At 38.3% G+C, this 18,606-nt stretch overlaps 1 protein-coding gene across 5 annotated transcripts in view; it reads right to left on the bottom strand.

Moving 5' to 3' along the window:
- Positions 1-12,786: 12,786 nt before the first annotated feature.
- pcbp4 (poly(rC) binding protein 4) overlaps positions 12,787-18,606 on the bottom strand; it is a 70,214-nt gene continuing 64,394 nt past the window's right edge. For 3 of the 5 annotated variants that reach the window (XM_031568548.2, XM_031568550.2, XM_031568549.1), the window contains exon 14: positions 12,787-16,584. In XM_031568548.2, coding sequence (XP_031424408.1) covers positions 16,239-16,584 — 346 coding nt within the window. In that variant the 3' untranslated portion in view covers positions 12,787-16,238. Of the gene's footprint in view, positions 16,843-17,720; positions 18,479-18,606 lie in introns of those variants that run through there. The other 2 variants (XM_031568551.2, XM_031568552.2) reach the window with 2 other exon arrangements.

The raw sequence follows: 18,606 nt of genomic DNA, 5'->3' as shown, positions 1-18,606 counted from the left end.
GTTCTGATACTGAGTAGAGTATTAGCCAGACCAGCATTACAGCATTCAGAGATACAATGAAATGCAACAGCTGCAATGTTGCTGCGTTATCAGCCAAATTGTTTTTTGCTATTGACAAAACTGTGCTTTAATCTTTTCAAATACACCTTAAGCAAATCCAATTGGGTTTTTAAGAATTAGGGGATCTTGAATGTCACAGTATATTTGAGATCCTGATATGACCCAGAGAAACGGTCCTACCATTGAAACAGACTGTGCCTGTCGCCTGCTCTATTCCACACGTATTCTTACACATATAGAGTTTTGTCATTCAGTCAACCATTCAATATTGAGATGTGAAAGACAGGGACGCTATTTGATTTCTTCAGTGTGTAAACCGCAACTCTATGCACTTTCCCTGTGACTGCCCTCTCTCCGGGTCCTTTCTCTGTTCTGAACTGAAGCCGTGGACATGGTGTGCTGAACTGACTTGACACGACTGCAAAAACAGATAAGTGTTTACGACCACAGCGGCACACTGCTGATCTCATTAAACATTCACAGCTTTGAGCTGATACGCTTTCTTTCTTGGAGTTTGCATTACTGCACACATTTATGTTTTCCTAAAATTCACTCAGTAAAAACGCAAGATAACTAATACCCCCGAGGTCATTAGTGCATTCCATGGTAGCAGTTATCTCCCTGTATATACTATACAGAATAGAGAAACTGCTATTGGGTAAATCACATCTGTGTGTGTGATAAATGAGCCATCCATGTACACATTTAATCGCATGTAATATCATGCTTAGGGTAAACCCATCTGTCATTAAGACCACTTTGATGTTAAATAAAAAAAGATGAGACAAGAACATGTTGTGGTATTAATTAATTCAGCTAATTATGATACTGGTTACTTGTCTGCCATTTTGTTACTCATGATATTTTCTGAGCTAGCTAAAACCACACAGAAACATTCGTTTCACTACATTCATACATAAACCACTACATTCATCAGTACATTTGTATTAGTGTATTATACCGTATCTATGGAAGGTGAGCATACATGGTGCAGTATGAGCCAAATGGATCAATCTCTGCGTATGACTTGGCGTAGGTTCACGTTTCAACACGCTTAATGTCCACTCTTACTATGATCTTTACATGGTTTAAGACACATCTTACATTGGTTGAATTAGCATGTGGTAAACCTCCCCTATTTGTAACCTGCGTTGTGCACTGGACTTGACCTCCTCGCAGCCTCAGACATGGGAGGCGGTGGGCATGCTAGCAGGGAGGCTAAAACTTCTGGGTCCTTGCCTCTGTCGCTAGCATGTCTCATGAGGTGTCGGGGAGTGAGAGGTTTACTAACTAAACAGCACTGTACACACTGGCTACCATTACGTATGGATGACCTTGAAATCCCCCTATTGCGCATCTTGTGGGTTTATTAGGGGGAATCAGCTGCCATGGGGTCAGAGGCGTAACTATAGGGGGTGCAGCAGGTGCGGCTGCACCTGGGCCAGTGGGGTGTCGGGGCCTGTAGCCGGGCCCAAAGATATACATGCATCGCTCGACGGGCCCCCCCTCCAAATATGTCGCTCAACGGGCCCACCGTCAGTATAGCGTCGAATTTTCTCGGATATGCTTATGTTAATATGAGCTATTTTATGGTAAATGGCAGTGTCAAAAAAAACTATTCAATGAAATGAATAAGTTCTTATTTTCTTTTGGTATTTTTTTGATGATGATTGCTGGGTAATATGTATGTTGCTGTCCAATGTCAAGTCTCTATTTGATCATGTGACAATACAATACGCTATAGTTAAACCAATTCGAAGGTCTGATAACCTTGTAATTAGGTCCTAGTTCATTGAGCACAGCACAACTTTACTCGTAACAATGCCTTTTAAGCACAAGAGTGGAAGTAGAAAAGGGCAAGAGAAAAAAGAACAGGAGGAGAAGGCGGCAAAGCTGCCTAAATTAGAATATTTTGGCTTTTTAACTAGCGCGTCAACGAGTTATACATTATGGTAGGGCAGGATTACTAGGCTACAAGTTGGGTAAATAGTGGTCGCTATTATTATTGCTTTCTAACATTTTTTAATTCAATTTTATTCATATAGCCCCATAACAATACAATTGTCTCTAGGCGCTTTACAGAGCCCAGAGCCTGAAACCCCCTTAGTGCAAGCACAATGGCAACACGGGCAAGAAAAAACTCCCTGTTAGTCAGGAAGGAACCTTAAGCAGAACCACGGCACATAAGGGGGAACCCATCTGCTTGAGGTCGGCCGGGTGGAGATAGGAAGGGGGGATGGGGGGAGGGTTGTGTGGCAGAAGGGGAAGGGAAACAACAGGTGTTGTACATAGCCTGCATTTGGTAGATGTACATAATATATATGGGCCATTCTACCGAATTGGTGCAAAGTGTGGTCCCACAACAATAAAAACTATTTACAAAACAATTAAGTATTCAGACATAGATATTTACTAAGAATATGTTATGGTCTATTTAAACCCAAGACATTAATTGAGATAGGGATAAGCTAAATATATACAAAATCATCATTTATAGGGTACTTTCTATTGGGAAGTAGCTGTCCCTAACCCTGGCATATCAATTTCAATGTCTGTAAATAACACTTTTTAGATTTTTTAGATTTTTTTCAATGATGTAATTTCAAATACCTTTACGATTAAGTTTAAACAGAACTTGGAAGATTTAGATTTATTGTGGGTTTAATTAAAAAAAAAAAAAAAAAACTATACTCAAAAAATCATGTCCATAGTTTTCATGTCACTACCGAAACACAGGAGTTTTAGTTCATTGGCTGAGCCTGTTTTTTAGCCACACCCCTGCATTTATAACCAGGCAGTGATACTGCATCCCTGTCCCTCATGGCTGATTGGTAAGTAGCTAGATCCCATACTTTTGATATAAATGTGTTCCAAAGTCTGAAAATCAGTGTGTAACCTTAAGAATTGTCACTACCAAACACCTTTTTTTCTTCAATTAAGTAAACTTTTTGGGGTTTTATGCAAAGTATTATGTTTGTTTGTGTGTACACCTCTGCAAAGATTTGTTTGCTAGCCATGTGCTTGCTATAATTATTTATTTATGCTCAAATTTAGCTAGAATTGTCACTACCGAAACAGTCACTACCTAAACAGTTACTACCTAAACATATGGTCAAGTTTCGGTAGTGACATGATCGTTTCGGTAGTGACAAAATGGAATGGTAAGTAGTTCAATCCCATCATTTTGAAATAAATGTGTTATGTGGACTAAATGGTAAAAATGTAGATAATGCTGATTTCTATCTGAAATTGTTCAGGAAAGAAAGAATCATAAGACACCAAAATGCCAAAAGGAAAAAGTGGAGCAGAGAGGCTGAGAGAATACCGACAAAGAGTGAGGGATGACCCAGTGAAACACCAAGGATATTTAAGGAAGGAAAGAGAAAGAAATAAGAAACGAAAGGAAGAAGGAAAGTTGAAATGTATCAGCATTTGTGTTTTTAATATTCCCAACCTAAAGCATGGTATGAGTTAAGATTAAGCAATAAGGTTGAGGAAATATGATTCAACCTTGCAAACAAAATACTGTGGTCACTACCGAAACAGTGCTGTCACTACCGAAACAGTGCAGTCACTACCGAAACACTCGATGTTTTGTAAAAAAAAAAATGTATATTGAGTTATCAACTAAAATGTTATGATACTGATTGGTTTAATGTATGTTCAATTTCATCAATCATCAACTCTGGAATCAATATGATCAGTATTTTGCATTTTACAAAGAAATATTGCACTTAGATTTTGATGACTTGTATAAATTGAACTTTGAAATTTGGTAAAAATTTCATTTTTATTGATTTCATTGTGAAAACCTTCAAGAAATATTTGTAAGGAAACACAATCTGAACAGGTTAATAATAATACGTTTTTCCTATAGTTTATTACTATGTTTCAGTAGTGACAATTTTTGGGAGAGGAAAAACATTCCAACACATTCTGAAAATACAATATAAAAATTGACGGTTCATTTACTAGATATGTGTACTTTAGATATGGTACAATATATATATATGGACAAAGTTTAGGGAATAAAACATACAAATTTTCAAAATATTTCCAACCTGACTTTGCACCAATTCGGTAGAATGGCCCATATACAGACATCCGGTGGTAAATACGGTGGTGGAATTGAATTGAATTAACATTTTTTACAGTATACAAACGGAAGTAGGGAAGGCTACGATTTTTTTTTTTTTTTTGCGTTCACTAGGGGGCCCCGTAATAATATCTTGCACCTGGGCCCGTCGTTACTACGTTCCGCCACTGCATGGGGTTCACATCAATTAGGACTGATATGCTAAGTTAAGTGAGAGTAAATTAACATATTGACTAGGGCTCAATTTGCTGTGAAAAGCATTTAAAAATCTGTCAGATTTGCCATTGATGTGAAATGACAAAGAAAACAAGCCTTGGCAATGTGATGCTCACCAAACATTAAAGCAGCACTAAGGAGTTTTTGGTTTGGAGCTCCCCCTAGCGGCAAAACCTGTTGAAATTTGCTTTCCTCGTTTATGACAAACTAGCGAGTCAACAACTTTGCTAACACAGTCAAACATCAAGCAAGTGCAAAAGCAAATAAACTACTTACTAATCCAGCAGAAAGATGGCTAGCTCTGAATCGAAATCGCTACCTGATCTTAGTCGCGCATGCTCAGACACAAAGGACCGGGCGGCTCCAGAAATCCTACAGATCGCACTAATTTCCAATTTCCCTACTGACCCCCGATGGCAATGGCGGAGAGGCCATTCTCCATATTAAAAGTAATTGTAGCGGCACAATTTTTTTCAAGCTGTTATTTTAAGGTAGAATTGTTACATAGTGTTACTTTAATGTCAAACAACGGATACTTAGGACTTTATTTAATCATGAACACATTTTCTTTATTCCTGATTCCATCCTTTACCTAAAACTGGACAGCTAGAATATAATCAGATTCTTTGTCACCCCCACATTTAGGAGCAAATTTGTGTCAGTATCACAACCCTGTCACAAAATATCACAAAATGTGGAGCTGTAAATCGAAACTAGAATATGCATTTCCTGAAGGAAATACCAGTGCATGAAATGCAAAAGTTAAGAAAAGGAAGAAGAAAGGAAAGAAGAGTGAACAAGAGTGACTATGGATAAAGAAAGTAAAGAGAGAGTGAAGAGGGAAAAAAATCTGAAAGAAAATGGAGTGAAGCAGAGAGATGGAGTGTGAGGGAGGATGGAGGACTGTAAAGTCAAAGAAGGCTGACAAAAAAGTAGAAAAAAAGAGTATGAATTGATGGACAGAGTAATTGAAAGAAACAAATGAAAGAAGAGTGAACGGGAGTGACATAATTAATCTGCCTATGAGAAAATTAATCGGACTCTCACAGACTGCTTGCTCTGTGTGAGAATGATCCTTCTGCAGAAAATCTTTTTATAATCTAGCTTTCTCTGATGCATATTCACACCTGTGCTAATATGTAATTTAGCTAACATTACTGTGGAAACATCAAAATGAGTTGCTTATTGTTATATTTGTACTGTGTGTTGGTTTAAGTGCTCCTGCGCTTCCATTTCCTCTGCACATGTTGTGAGGCAAACACATTGTTGAACTGGAGCCAGGAACATTGTTTTCCACAGAACTAGTTAAAAGGATGGGACGTTTGCTGGAAGCCAGTAGGGTTTTTGGAACGTTGGAACTTGTCTGTCCAGTCCGGCTAGAAGGTTTTGCCAATGGCTTTTTCCATGGGACCTGGTTCCACAGTCGGGCATGTTGGTTGGTTGGTTTGTTGATGATTCAACAGCGTTGTATGTGTGTCTGTGTGTGTATGCACAGATACTCTGTCCCCTCTACCTTTCAGGCTATTTGTGTAACTCCCACTTGATTTATTGTTGTTATGAATCACTCATTGCATTTATCTACCTCATATGCCAATTCATGTAATGTAACTAATATGTTTTTACGTAAATCTGAATATGATGCTTGGCCAGTAATTCGTTTTGAATGTCTAAATACTTGGTTTACTTCTCGCAGTATTATATATTTTTTGTAATCTAGTGTATTAGAAATAATGCGAATGGCAAATGTTCTTGTGCAAAACATGTCATGTGAAATATTAAGGAACCTTATTTTTCAGTGTGTGATTTGAGTGGGTAAAGACAGAAATGTGTAAATTAACACAGGAAAGTGTGTGTGTATACTGTATGTGTATGTGTTTTTGTGTGTGTGAGAGATTTTGCATTAAAAAACAATTACAAATATAATAACAAGTAGGGATGCATCGATACCACTTTTTTACAAACCGATACGAGTACGAGTATTTTTATTTGTGTACTTGCCGATACCGAGTACCGATACCGATACTTCTTAGATTTGGTCTCCATGAAAGTGCAATTAATTTAGAGGCAGATTTTATTTTATCCTCTGCAGATTATGTCAAGCCTATAGTACAAAATGAACAGAAGGCTATCCCAAGCCAAAAATAAACAGAGCTTTCTGGTTTTAACTCACAAAAAAAAGCCTTCAAACAGACAATATCATCACATTAGACAAAATGCAAATATAACCAGATAAAGGCAATTCAATTTGCTGCATAGTTAACAACACAGTCTGCTTAACAAAAAGTGAACAGAACTATTACTGGATTAGCACAAGAGCACATTTCAGTTACAAAAGGATCAGAAGAATCTCCTGCTCAAGTACACAAACAATCACTTAACCTATGTGGCACAGTCTTTCTCTCTACCTCTCTCTCTGTGTGTGCGTGCGCGTTTTTTTCTTTTGCAAGACGCCAGTTAAGATTGGTTGCTTCGGTCTTGCGCCACTAGCATCAGTGAACTCTGTGTACTTAGCACTATGGTGTGTCTTCAGATGTTTAATCAAATTGCTTGTGTTAAACAAAGTACTTTCCTTTCCGCCCCTCGACACCGTAGCAGTGCAGATCTTACACTGTGCCTTACTCCTGTCGTCGTCATTTATCTTAAAATGAGCCCAAATCGCTGTTAAGGCAGCACAACGGAATTGCTAATCGCTAACGAGATGCTAGCAGCTAAGTTTAGCGAAACCTGTATACTGAAATACTTTGACACTATGACAAACTTTCCTAACACAGTCAAACATCAAGCAAATGCAACACAAGACGGCAAATAAGCTACTTACTAGTCTGGCAGGGAGTGGTAGGACAGGTAGGACAATAAATCACATTTTGTGTCAGCATAGCCCGGCCAGTGAAATACTGATGAGTGGTATCGGTGCTTGGTATCGGCAATTCAAAAACGAGTACGAGTATTTTAACGAAGTATCGGCACCGATACCGATACTGGTATCGGTATCGGTGCATCCCTAATAGCAAGTATTAACTCAAATGGGAAACGAGAAATAAGGACACCAGTGCAGGTGATACAAATATATCTGAATAAGTAATGAACATGCATTTGATAATGTTCCTTCGCAATATTGTTCTAGTGAACAAGAGTGGCTATGGATAAAGACAGCAAAGAGAGAGTGAAGAGGGAAACGTTTAAAAGAAGGGAAAAAATGAACTGAAGTAGAGATGGAGTGTAAGAAAGAGGAGTTGGAGAGGGATAGAAGAAAAACATGTGGATGGAGGTTGGAGAGAGAGAGGGAATGAGTGAAAATAGTAAAGAGAATGGACTGGAGGAAGGAGAGTTAGAATCGATGGATGAAGTGGAAGATATAGACTTGGAATGGAGGAAGTTGAAGGAAGGATAGAGGACTGTAAAGTCAAAGAAAGCTGACAAAAAAGTTGAAAAGAGTTGGAATTGATGGACAGAGTAATTGAAAAAAGAAAGGAAAGAAGAGTGAGAAGGAGTGGCTATATTAATAATGAGATAAAGGGAGAGTGAAGAGGGAAATATTGAAAGAAGGAGAGAACATGGAGTGAAGCAGAGAGATGGTGTGTGAGAAAAAGTAAACTGAGAGGGATAGAGAGAAAGATGGAGAGATGGAGAGAAAAACTAGAAAATGCATTTCCTGAAGGAAATACCAGTGCATGAAATGCAAAAGTTAAGAAAGGAAAAAGAATAGAAAGAAGAGTGAAAGAAGGAAAGAAGAAAGGAAAGAAGAGTGGAAAAAGGAAAGAAGATAGGAAGAAGGAAAGAAAAGTGGAAGAAGGAAAGAAGAAAGGAAAGAAGAGTGGAAGAAGGAAAGAAGAAAAGAAAGAAGAGTGGAAGAAGGAAAGAATAAAGGAAAGAAGAGTGAAAGAAGGAAATAAGAGTGGAAGAAGGAAAGAAGAAAGGAAAGAAGAGTGAAGAAAGGAAAGAAGAGTGGAAGAAGGAAAGAAGAAAGGAACGAAGAGTGAACAAGAGTGGCTCTAGATAAAGAGATAAAGAGAGAGTGAAGAGGGAAAATATTGAAAGAAGGAGAGAAAAATGGAGTGAAGCAGAGAGATGGAGTGTGAGAGAAAGTAGACGGAGAGATAAAGAGAAAGATGGAGAGAAAGAAAAGTAGAGTATGGAAGGTGTCTCTTAATATTCCTAGTTATACAGTTGAATTGAGAGGGACAGAGAGAAGAGGTACCTTGGAACCTTGGCGCAGGTGTCAGTGAAGCACAGGTGCAAGCCAGTTTAATGACCCTATTATGATGTCATAATGGCCCAATGTAAGCTATACCAAAAGTCTGATTTTTGGCTTCAGCGGTTTTTGAGATATTGACATGTATCGTTTCAGCGCCTCTATAGACAAAATGGCACAAAATGTGGTGTGCCACCAAAGAATGTTGTTGTGATTGTGCATATCAAGTATCCAGATATAGACCAAAGAGTCATTATGGGTCATGCCTTCTGTGACGGTACGCATGGCAACCGTCACGGCAGTAGCCTATTAGACTGCCTACATGTACAAACATGAATCGTGTGTGTGTTATGTTTGTTATCCATGTCTGCATATAGTTTCTTAAATGTTGGTTAACCGTATCATTTATCATCCAAACTTCCGTGAATTGCGCCCGCTTTCTACAATCATTACACCTCTACAGTTTAAATAACCACATCAAAAAATGTCTTGTGTTAAATGTTCCGTTTATTTAGTTTAAATAGCATACACCATATTGTCATATTTCATACCGTTTGTCTATCTTTGTTTAGTGTCTCGTCGTTCGTTTGTTTTGTGAGTAGCCTATGCCGCAGATAAACGCGGGTTGGTAGCTTCCGATTAATCCGGAAGTTAACTGTTATAATATTTAATATGTTGGCTGATATTTTATGTGTCGGCTATGCCGTCACCAAGCCGTGGTATGTATAATGTAATGCTCCACTGTATACTTCCCCGCTGTGTGGGATTGTGTTTTATGGCTGGTATGAGCCAAATGTCGTGGCTGTTATGAGCCAAATGTGTTTACCTGCCTGACACCCCTGAAGTTAAATATTGGCCTGGTCCAATTGAAGGGAGTGTCGTGGCCTATTTATTTGAGAGGATCCTTGGTGTCGGGAGAGTTGCCGTTTCATAGAGACGTAAGTCTTTGGAACTCTCACCATGGACTAGTTTAAATGGTCCTTTTATTGCTTAGACCACTGATTATGTGCTTTTGTATATGTGGCTAGGTTGTCCATTTATATGTGATTATTACAAAGTTTATATTATTTATTTATTTAGTATTTTCATTGTTTTACTGCCTTGTTGGCCTTCTTTGGGCGGAATAAAATGCCCATCTTTTTCGACATCTGTAACCTCCTGAGTCCTCCTTTGAGTTAACATCTAGCTCAAGACTGTCAAGCTATCCCTACCTTTAACACCTTCACATTTGATTGACACAGTGCAGCACACAACCCTGTGACCTAACCACTTTTCCTCAGACTGAATTTCAAGACTCAACTGAGGTTACCAAAACTATTTGTCACTGTTTAGGGTTTTTCCATCATATTCCAAATTTCACTGCATGATTATTTCATAGGGATTTGGGAGAAAAATGCAGGCAGGGCAGTGGTGTTACTGTACCTACACTTGTGCAGAATTCAAATAAATGTGACTTTTTCTGAAACAAACTACTGATAGTAGTTCTAATGGGATAGATTTATTCTAATGGTTACGAGAGACTGATTTGCTTTAACTCTGCACTTCAAGGAAAAGGCTGGGCATCAGCTGGTGAGCCGGTATTAAGAGTGAACTTCCCAAAGCACAAGAACATCAGCTGGTGAGCCGGTATTAAGAGTGAACTTCCCAAAGCACAAGAACATCAGCTGGTGAGCCGGTATTAAGAGTGAACTTCCCAAAGCACAAGAACATCAGCTGGTGAGCCGGTATTAAGAGTGAACTTCCCAAAGCACAAGAACATCAGCTGGTGAGCCGGTATTAAGAGTGAACTTCCCAAAGCACAAGAACATCAGCTGGTGAGCCGGTATTAAGAGTGAACTTCCCAAAGTACAAGAAGGGAGAATGCACAATGAAAGCAGATCCAACCTTCCGTGAGTGTCACAAGCTTTTATTGAAAATAAAATATAAAATAATTGGATTATATAAATATATATATATATATATATATATTAGGATTTGTTTTTCAGGACTTGGGCCCATATGTGGAATAAGCATAATAAAATGCACTGCTGTATTGCCCTTAGACGCAAAGGCCATATAGTCTGGTCTGTAGAGGTTATAATAATAATAATAATGGATTTTATTTGTATAGCACACTTTAAAATACAAAGAAATCTCAAGGTGCTTAACATAGTATAGACAGTCACAACAACAATAATACAAAGTAATAGAACTGCTAATGAAGTGCAGAAAATAAGATAATATAATATACCAAAAAAGATAATGAATTAATTTAAAATAATTAATAAGATTATAATGAGATCGAATAATATGTATTAAAAACAGAGTCATTTTGGACAGAGCAATTAAAACAATGCATTGTGTTGTGAGAACACATTCAAGCACACGGGTTCGAGGCCAGGATGATCAACCATGCTGAGTTGGCTTCTGAAGCTGCATAGTCTTGTAACCTTGAAGGGGTAAGTGACATGGAATATAGAACAGATGACATTTACTGCATAATTACAATGTCATTCACAAATAATTCATTCTACCTGTTGTATCTCCCTGCAGCATACATTCTCGGGCTCTGTAGGCATTTTTTTTCACAATTAGCACAAATACACTTGTATCAGGACAGACGTTCAAAGAGTGACAACATTGAAGTGAAGATTATTTCTTTATTTGAATCCTGTGTTACTATTAAAGACAAAGGTCACCAAATGCAAGGAGATCATGAGAAAGCACTGTTTAAACACTGCAATACATGGAGGTAAACATACACGACTACTAGTTATGTTGTACACCCCCTTCTTGGTCCAGGACTGTTGTCAGATAGCATTACTGGCTGTGATCTAACTTAAACTTCATGGCTGGATTTTACACCTGACTCTTGACATCTTAAGGACGTTTGCATTACTATTTGTTATGTAGTCATATATGAACACACTGTACACATACTTTAGCCACTAGCATTGGGTTGTCCTCATATGACCTTAGCCAATGTACAAATATACAAAAACAACTGTTAATGTGACAAAGTTAACTAACCATTTAGAAACCTTCCTGTTAAAGCCTACATTCTCGAACTGTCAGAGTGTTTAGGATTCAAACTGAGGATATCCGGCATATCACATGGGGTTAATCCCCACTATCATGGAGCATCCTTGATTCAAGCTCCCCAATTCACCCTCTCAAACTGTTGGAAACGTCTTTGTTGTAGCTCCACCTTTTGGCCATTTGTGTCAAGGTTTACAGTCCTTCTTCATGATGTAATAAACCTATGTAACCATGGTAATAAACCTATGTACCAATTTCCGTGTGGATTGATGTTCACAGTGGAACTTACAAGCTGCCGAATTTTAATTGGCTGCTGGCAGCACATTGATTAAGTAATGAAAGCAACATTTAAAAAAAAAGTCAGAACATTTTACTATGAGCCATTGTTCCAAAATGGATCTTTTTTGAAAATGTGTGTTGCCGAAAAACAAGCAACCTTTAGTTGTAGCGCCTCCCACTGGTCTGTTTCTACAAAATGCAGGGATCTTTCACAGAATGTCATATTGATCTAAGTTTTGTGAAAATGAGACAATGTGTACACTTACTGCACTTAGGCATTTTGGTCAAATTTGATTGGCTCATATATTGTAATTGAAACGTATTTATTCATAGAAATTTCTTGAAATCAATGAGATCGGGGAAGTCTGAAGATGATCCTGAATAAGTTTTGGGATGATGAGCCCAACAGTGTATGACAAGATGTCGAAAAATACGTTTTTGAGAAAATTGAGAGAACGTCACTAAATTTGCCATTTTTAGATCAGAAGACCAATGGAGCCAAGATGCAGATGACTTGAGAGATTAATATGACGAAATAATTTTGACTCCGCCATTTTCAAGATAATTACAAAAATGTTTTTTTCCACCCATGTCCAGAGGGTTTGTGTGTGTGTGTGTGTGTCTGTGTGTATGTATGTATGTAATGCAATAGACTGCTAAATTAATTAATTAGTGCCTTATTACTTAATTGCTTGATAAATGAATAAATAAACAATTTAAAGTAAAGACAACATTATCATTATAAATGCTTAACATATAGGGTAACTGATAAATTATTGCATTGTCAGATGCAATATAATAACCCCGGGCGCTAATGGTACAGTCCAACTACAAGCGCAAAATACATAAATGGAAAATTAGAGTGAACAAATTAAACTAAGAGACAGTTATCCATTCATGAAATCAAAACAAAGTTTCAAACCCATTTTTCATTTAATTCCATTTTTATTGAACTGCAAAATGTTACACGGACCCCCTGTGAAGTCAAGATTGAACACAATAGTTTTACAAAGTAAAAGCGCTCAAATACTATTTCCAATATTTTTCTGTTTCAATTTTAACTCTTTCTTTCACAGAAAATAGTTGCATATGTCAAAGGGTCTGATCATCATCTATAAGGCCATTGTCGGAAAGCTACCACCTTATATCACAATGATGGCGGACTGGAATTCTGGACCCTATCAAACCCGCTGAAATGACCTCGTGTACACTCTGAACTGGGAAAGTTAGCCTTTTGTTTTAATGCCCTAACTTCCTGGAATGATCTTCATGATTTTTGCTGGAAATTGTACCTGTTTTTTTTAAATGTTTTTTATTGTTCTTGTTTGTTTACTATGTTTTATTTTATTATTTACTATGTTTTATTTGTATTTGTTTATATCGACATCATTAAAAATGAGGGCTATCCTCAATGTATTCCTGAAAATTAAATGTTGAAGGAATGAATTAATGAATAAAAAAATATCAGAACTGATATATATATACTGTATATATGCTCAAGATATCAGCTTGGTAGATGGCAGAACAATACCGACATATGGGACATATGTTTGTATTATGAAATAACAGCACAGAAAAAAATGTTTTTCAAACCAGGCCGTTTGTGTGGCTTTTAGCTGTTGTAAAACATACCACACACATATAAACATTTAGTGAATCTTGTCTTACAGATAAGTGTTGGGGTTGATCATTTAAGTACTTTTCGGTGTTCCTTCTTCCTTGTGTTAAAATCCATATGACAAATATGGACATTCAAATAAGATTTAGGTGTTTATTCCCATAGGATTGAAGTGCACACTGACACATGGGGTAGTGGTCATGAGGGAAGAGTGCGTTACAAATCAAATGAATTATTATTATTATTATTATTATTATTATTATTAAAGTACACAGCTGGTGGGAGAGCTTTAGATGGTTCTCTGCCTCTCAGTGTGCTCATTCATTTTGAGTATCTTTTCCGGCTTCTTCTTTATCTGCTATGCTAGCAGCTAGCTCAAAGGGCACCGGTGGAGGTGCGGCAGGCCTAGAGCCTAGCAGGTTTTACCACCTACCTGTTCACACTAATTATCTTTGCCATTGTATTTGTCATGTTAACCTATTTTAAGAGCAGATGCCAGCCAAGAGGACAACCACATTTTTACCCTAATAATGATAATGAAGTGTATATATACGCTTATGCTGTGAGTGGTACACAAGACCACGCACTGTTGGAGTGCAAGCTACTAGCCACTTGGCTTTATATATGATTATTAGTATTATATTATCTATTTAGTGAAGAGGCTGAAATTGAACCAAAAAAAATCCAAAATGAGTTATTTCTTGCGATGATGGTGTTGATAAAATAAGACAAAGGACCCATCTACAGTCAAATGAACTGAACAGTCCGGTTACGCTTCTGTCTGAATGATGTCTTGTTGAGATTATGTTGCTCTTATGCAAGCACTATCAACAGAAAATCTCATACAACCTTGAAGTTAATACAGTATTGTTTTTATTTATGACAATGGCCTGACTGAGTAGAAGGAAAGGAGAGAGAGAGTAGACATCAGGTCAGTATATAAATGTTGAGCCTGAGTAAAAAACCTAAATCATGTTTGAAAACGTAAAGCATTTGAACACACACAGTTTTATTGGCCAACATGGAATTAATAATAATAATAATAATTTATTATTATTATTATTATTATCATGTTATCAAGTGCAATGGTTTTGTCTTTTGTGTGGTAATCTAGTGTTTTTGATAAGTGTTGGGATGACAGTATGGGATAAATACAGTATTTTTCATATTATATTATACAGTATTTCATAGTATAAGTAATGCTATATGGTATGGTTTGTAAAGTCAAAAGATGCATCGTTTTTGCCCATTCTTCAGCCTAACTAGCAGTGATGCACTACACAGAGTAACTTTTCAAAACCATACACTTTTTGCATAGATGCTAAATTTAAATTCATGCAAACTATTAGAAAACAAAAAACGTGAGACATCGGAAGAGAACACAAGGGGTAGAGAGTGGGTTGGATTTGAATTGAGATGTATGAATGTGTGGTGGCTACTTCTGATCAACAGGATACTGGGTTTACAAAAATAAGTGAATTTGTATTTATAGATTTTATAAAAAAGAAAAAGAAAAAAAAAAACAGAAAACAGAGGGAGTCTACACATACTCATGTGAATGAAACAGTCAGGTTCATCTTACAATTTATCCACTCATCTTTTAAAAATTGTTTCTTCTGAGGGAAGAGAGTTTTTTCCTGACACTCTCAGTCCAAGTATTGCTTTTCTATCACTCCGCCTGGAATAGAATCGGACAGATTATGGCTTCTCGCATACTTTAGAGTGTGTGAGTGGGTCAGTCAAGCATGCAGCGGTCGGCTGGTGCCATGCATAGTAGCCTGTATACGTATGCCACTAGTTTCAGGTGTGAGTGAAGCCTGTATACGTATGCCACTAGTCTCAGGTGAGTGAAGTCTAACTCTATAAATCATTTCATTTCTGTTGCCTGGCCCTTGTTTAAAAGGGCCCCAGCCTTTAGCATGAGAGAAGTTAACAATTTCTTTTTTTTATATGTCTCAAGAACCTCAAAATGATATGGCATTAATGACAATCTTTCTATATATCACAGAAAGACATGTTTAGCTACAGAACTACAACCCTAAAACATAATGAAACTATGGAACCAAATCTAAATCAATGGACTGCATGGGGAAAATCCTGCTGTATACACCCATGGAAATTAAATAGAATTCAATTAAATTAGATTAAAAAACGTAATAAATAAATTAAATAAATTAAACCTTTTTTCAAATGAATGTGAACACATTACAAATACAAAGGAAAAGTTGCAATTTCTTGTCATCTTGTTTTTACATCATTCAAATATTAACAAAAACTCAGGATGTTGTGTACAGAGGCATACACTTATATATAATAGTAAAACGCTGATATAGAGAGTTGCACACAAGTCAATAGTGTTTATAAATAGTGAGGGGATAATACATCAACATTAATAAAGAAGATCAATAGAGACAGTAGATTTGGGGAGAACTGAGGTGGTGTTGAGAGGGAAGTTAGGGGGATCAATTTATGGCTTTAGAGGCTGTTTTAGCCAGAAAACATCATTTCTATCTAGGGTTAGCCACCGTCGTTTTACAGTCCTTAGGAAATACGTGTAAAGATAAGGACTGATACTGTCTCAGGTGACTAGAATGGCTACATAAGATGGAGAGAGAGCAGGGAAAGTGCCGCAGAAGAGATCCCTGGGTCCGGCAAGCACCTCACCTGGGGGGGACAGGAGAAGAGAGTTCGGGATCACAGAGGAGGAACGTGGATGTGGATGTGGTGAGACCAGGAAGGTAAGGGAGTGGATGTAGACATCAATAGGGTGCAAACTTCTGTCTCTCTGGCTTCTTGATCCCATTGGCCGAGGAGATTTTGGTGGTGTAGGAGGCCATGTGAGCCCCGTGCGTGGGCGCGGCGGCAGCGGCAGCGTTGGGGTTGGAGAGTGCCAGGAAGGGGGCGGATTTCATTCCCAGGAGGCTGGAGAGGGGAAGGGCATAGGGGGTGCCCAGGATCGGAGCGTGGGGCAGACCGCCCATCGCTGCCAGGGCTGCAGCGGAGGACGAGGCAGGGGAGGAGGAGGGCTGGGTGAAGCTCATGTTGAGATGATCAACAGGGGTTGGCATGGAGGAGGACTGGGCAGTGGATTTGGCGGTCTCTAAACTGCGTTTGGCAGCAGCCAGGTGGGGAGGTGAAGGGTGGAGGGAGAGGGAGAGGGAGAGGGAGAGGGAGAGGGATCCGGATGGAAAAAGGGTTAGAAGGTTAAATAAAAGACATGTTAAAGAAATTGAGAAAAAAAAAAATTAAAGAAATCATAAGAGAGGTGTGTTTTGCTGGAGGTTGCAACATATTATTTAAGGAGGGACCTTGGCACTCGTGAGGGAGGTGCTGTTTAACTCAGGGTAATGGCTTGGGTAGGGGCTTGGGAGGAGAGGAGACAGAATGGTTTTAAACTCATTAGGATTTTCTCTCGCTCTCTACATCAAAAAGCCTACATCTCAAGAAGGATTAGTGAGTGACTATGAATGCATTTCTCAACATGGTAGACTGACTACATGAGCCTGTAAGCATCAGAACATACTGCCATATCTGAAGTACAATATTTAATGTGTCGTTCCTTCCTTCATTCAAGTTGCTAAGAGTTGATACAGGATGTGTTCAATATGCAGAGCTTTCTGATGCAACTCTTTGAAAGAAGCAGAAAGGCCATGACAATGATGCTAATTCAAAGTCAGTCTCTTATAGAGTTGGGCAGAAACATAGGCAGCAATCAAGAGCTGGAATATCATTTAATGGAACAATATCGATGGGTTTTGATGCCAAGTGTCATGTCTTCAAATCTCAGCCTTCAATAGGGTTCACTCTGAATTCGTCCCTTCACCCTGGACAGGTGACCGTCTCCATTCAGATACGTATTTTGGATTCTTTTTGGCACATTTCCTGACACATAGTTACAGGGCCAAATAGGCAAGACCACTGATGATGATGATTTGATTTACCAGTCTGCTTGTTGAACACCTCTAGGATGAATATGTGTTTGTTGACTTGTTTTTTTTTTTTCACATCTGGACCTCCCAAGGCAATGTGCCGTTGTAATGTAATGTTTACAAAATTGTACCTATTGAGTGAAGGGAGGAGCAGATGCATCTGAGACGAGCTACAGTCATGAGTCAAAATGACTAATTCCCCTCTCCTGCCATGTGTGACATCAACAAGATCTTCTAAATGAACTTTGTTTCTGAGTGGGCAAACCTACGGATAAATATATATAATATATATATAACCTAAAGATCAATATAGCTGCAAGCAGTGATCAGGGGGTCAGGGGTCAAGCAGGCCAGCGTTGCCATGGAAATGTTATGTCATTACGCCAAGGGGCATGGCTGGAAGCACTCAAAGCAAGTTTCATGTCAATTGAACAATTGCCCCGAGATATATGAGCTTACTGTTTTGGCAGCTTTGCCACCGAATTTGATAGGCGGCTGTAACGGACAAATGGTTTTGTAAAAAAAAAAAAAAAAAAAACGGCCTGATAAATCGGTCTGAAGATCACTTGTTGCATTTTTGGTACAAATTGGGAAAATGCGTTTCAGGGAGGGGACCAAAGGCCAAATACCAGGTTTGGTGTCAATTCATCAAATACTGTAGTTGCTGAGATATGACCTTGATGACCGATTTCAATTATCTGTTACGGACAAAAGGTTTCAAAAATCTAAAAATGATAATATATGATGAAGATGGCACATTTTGTGGCCTAGGAAGAATTTTTGAAACGTTTTAATATAATCCAACATGGCGGAACATCCAATATGGCGGATATTGACTTCATTAGGATGCTTTGAACTCGACTTGATCCAAGGAATCCAACTGTACCTCATTTTTTTAAAAACTGGGCATACTGTTCAAAAGTCACACGGGCTAAAGGCATCTCCCCGGCCCCATTGGAGTGCTCAAGACATGAAACTTAGTGAAAAGAATCAGATGATTGTTGTCCCCAATCAATGTGCCAAATCTCAAAACGTTTTACCATACGGTTCTAGGGGCTGCCACAGACACCCTGGCCAGAAGAAGAGAAAGAAGAAGAAGAGAGAAGAAGAGAAGAAGAAGAGAGAAGAAGAGAAAGAGAAGAAGAAGAAGAGAGAAGAAGAAGAGAAGGTGGAAACACAGCTTCGCTGCTTGGCCCCC

This window comes from Clupea harengus, chromosome 5 (genome assembly GCF_900700415.2).
Source record: "Clupea harengus chromosome 5, Ch_v2.0.2, whole genome shotgun sequence".
Taxonomy (NCBI): domain Eukaryota; kingdom Metazoa; phylum Chordata; class Actinopteri; order Clupeiformes; family Clupeidae; genus Clupea; species Clupea harengus.
Note: the sequence above shows the minus strand (reverse complement) of the source record. Positions and strands in the feature narration are given on the sequence as shown.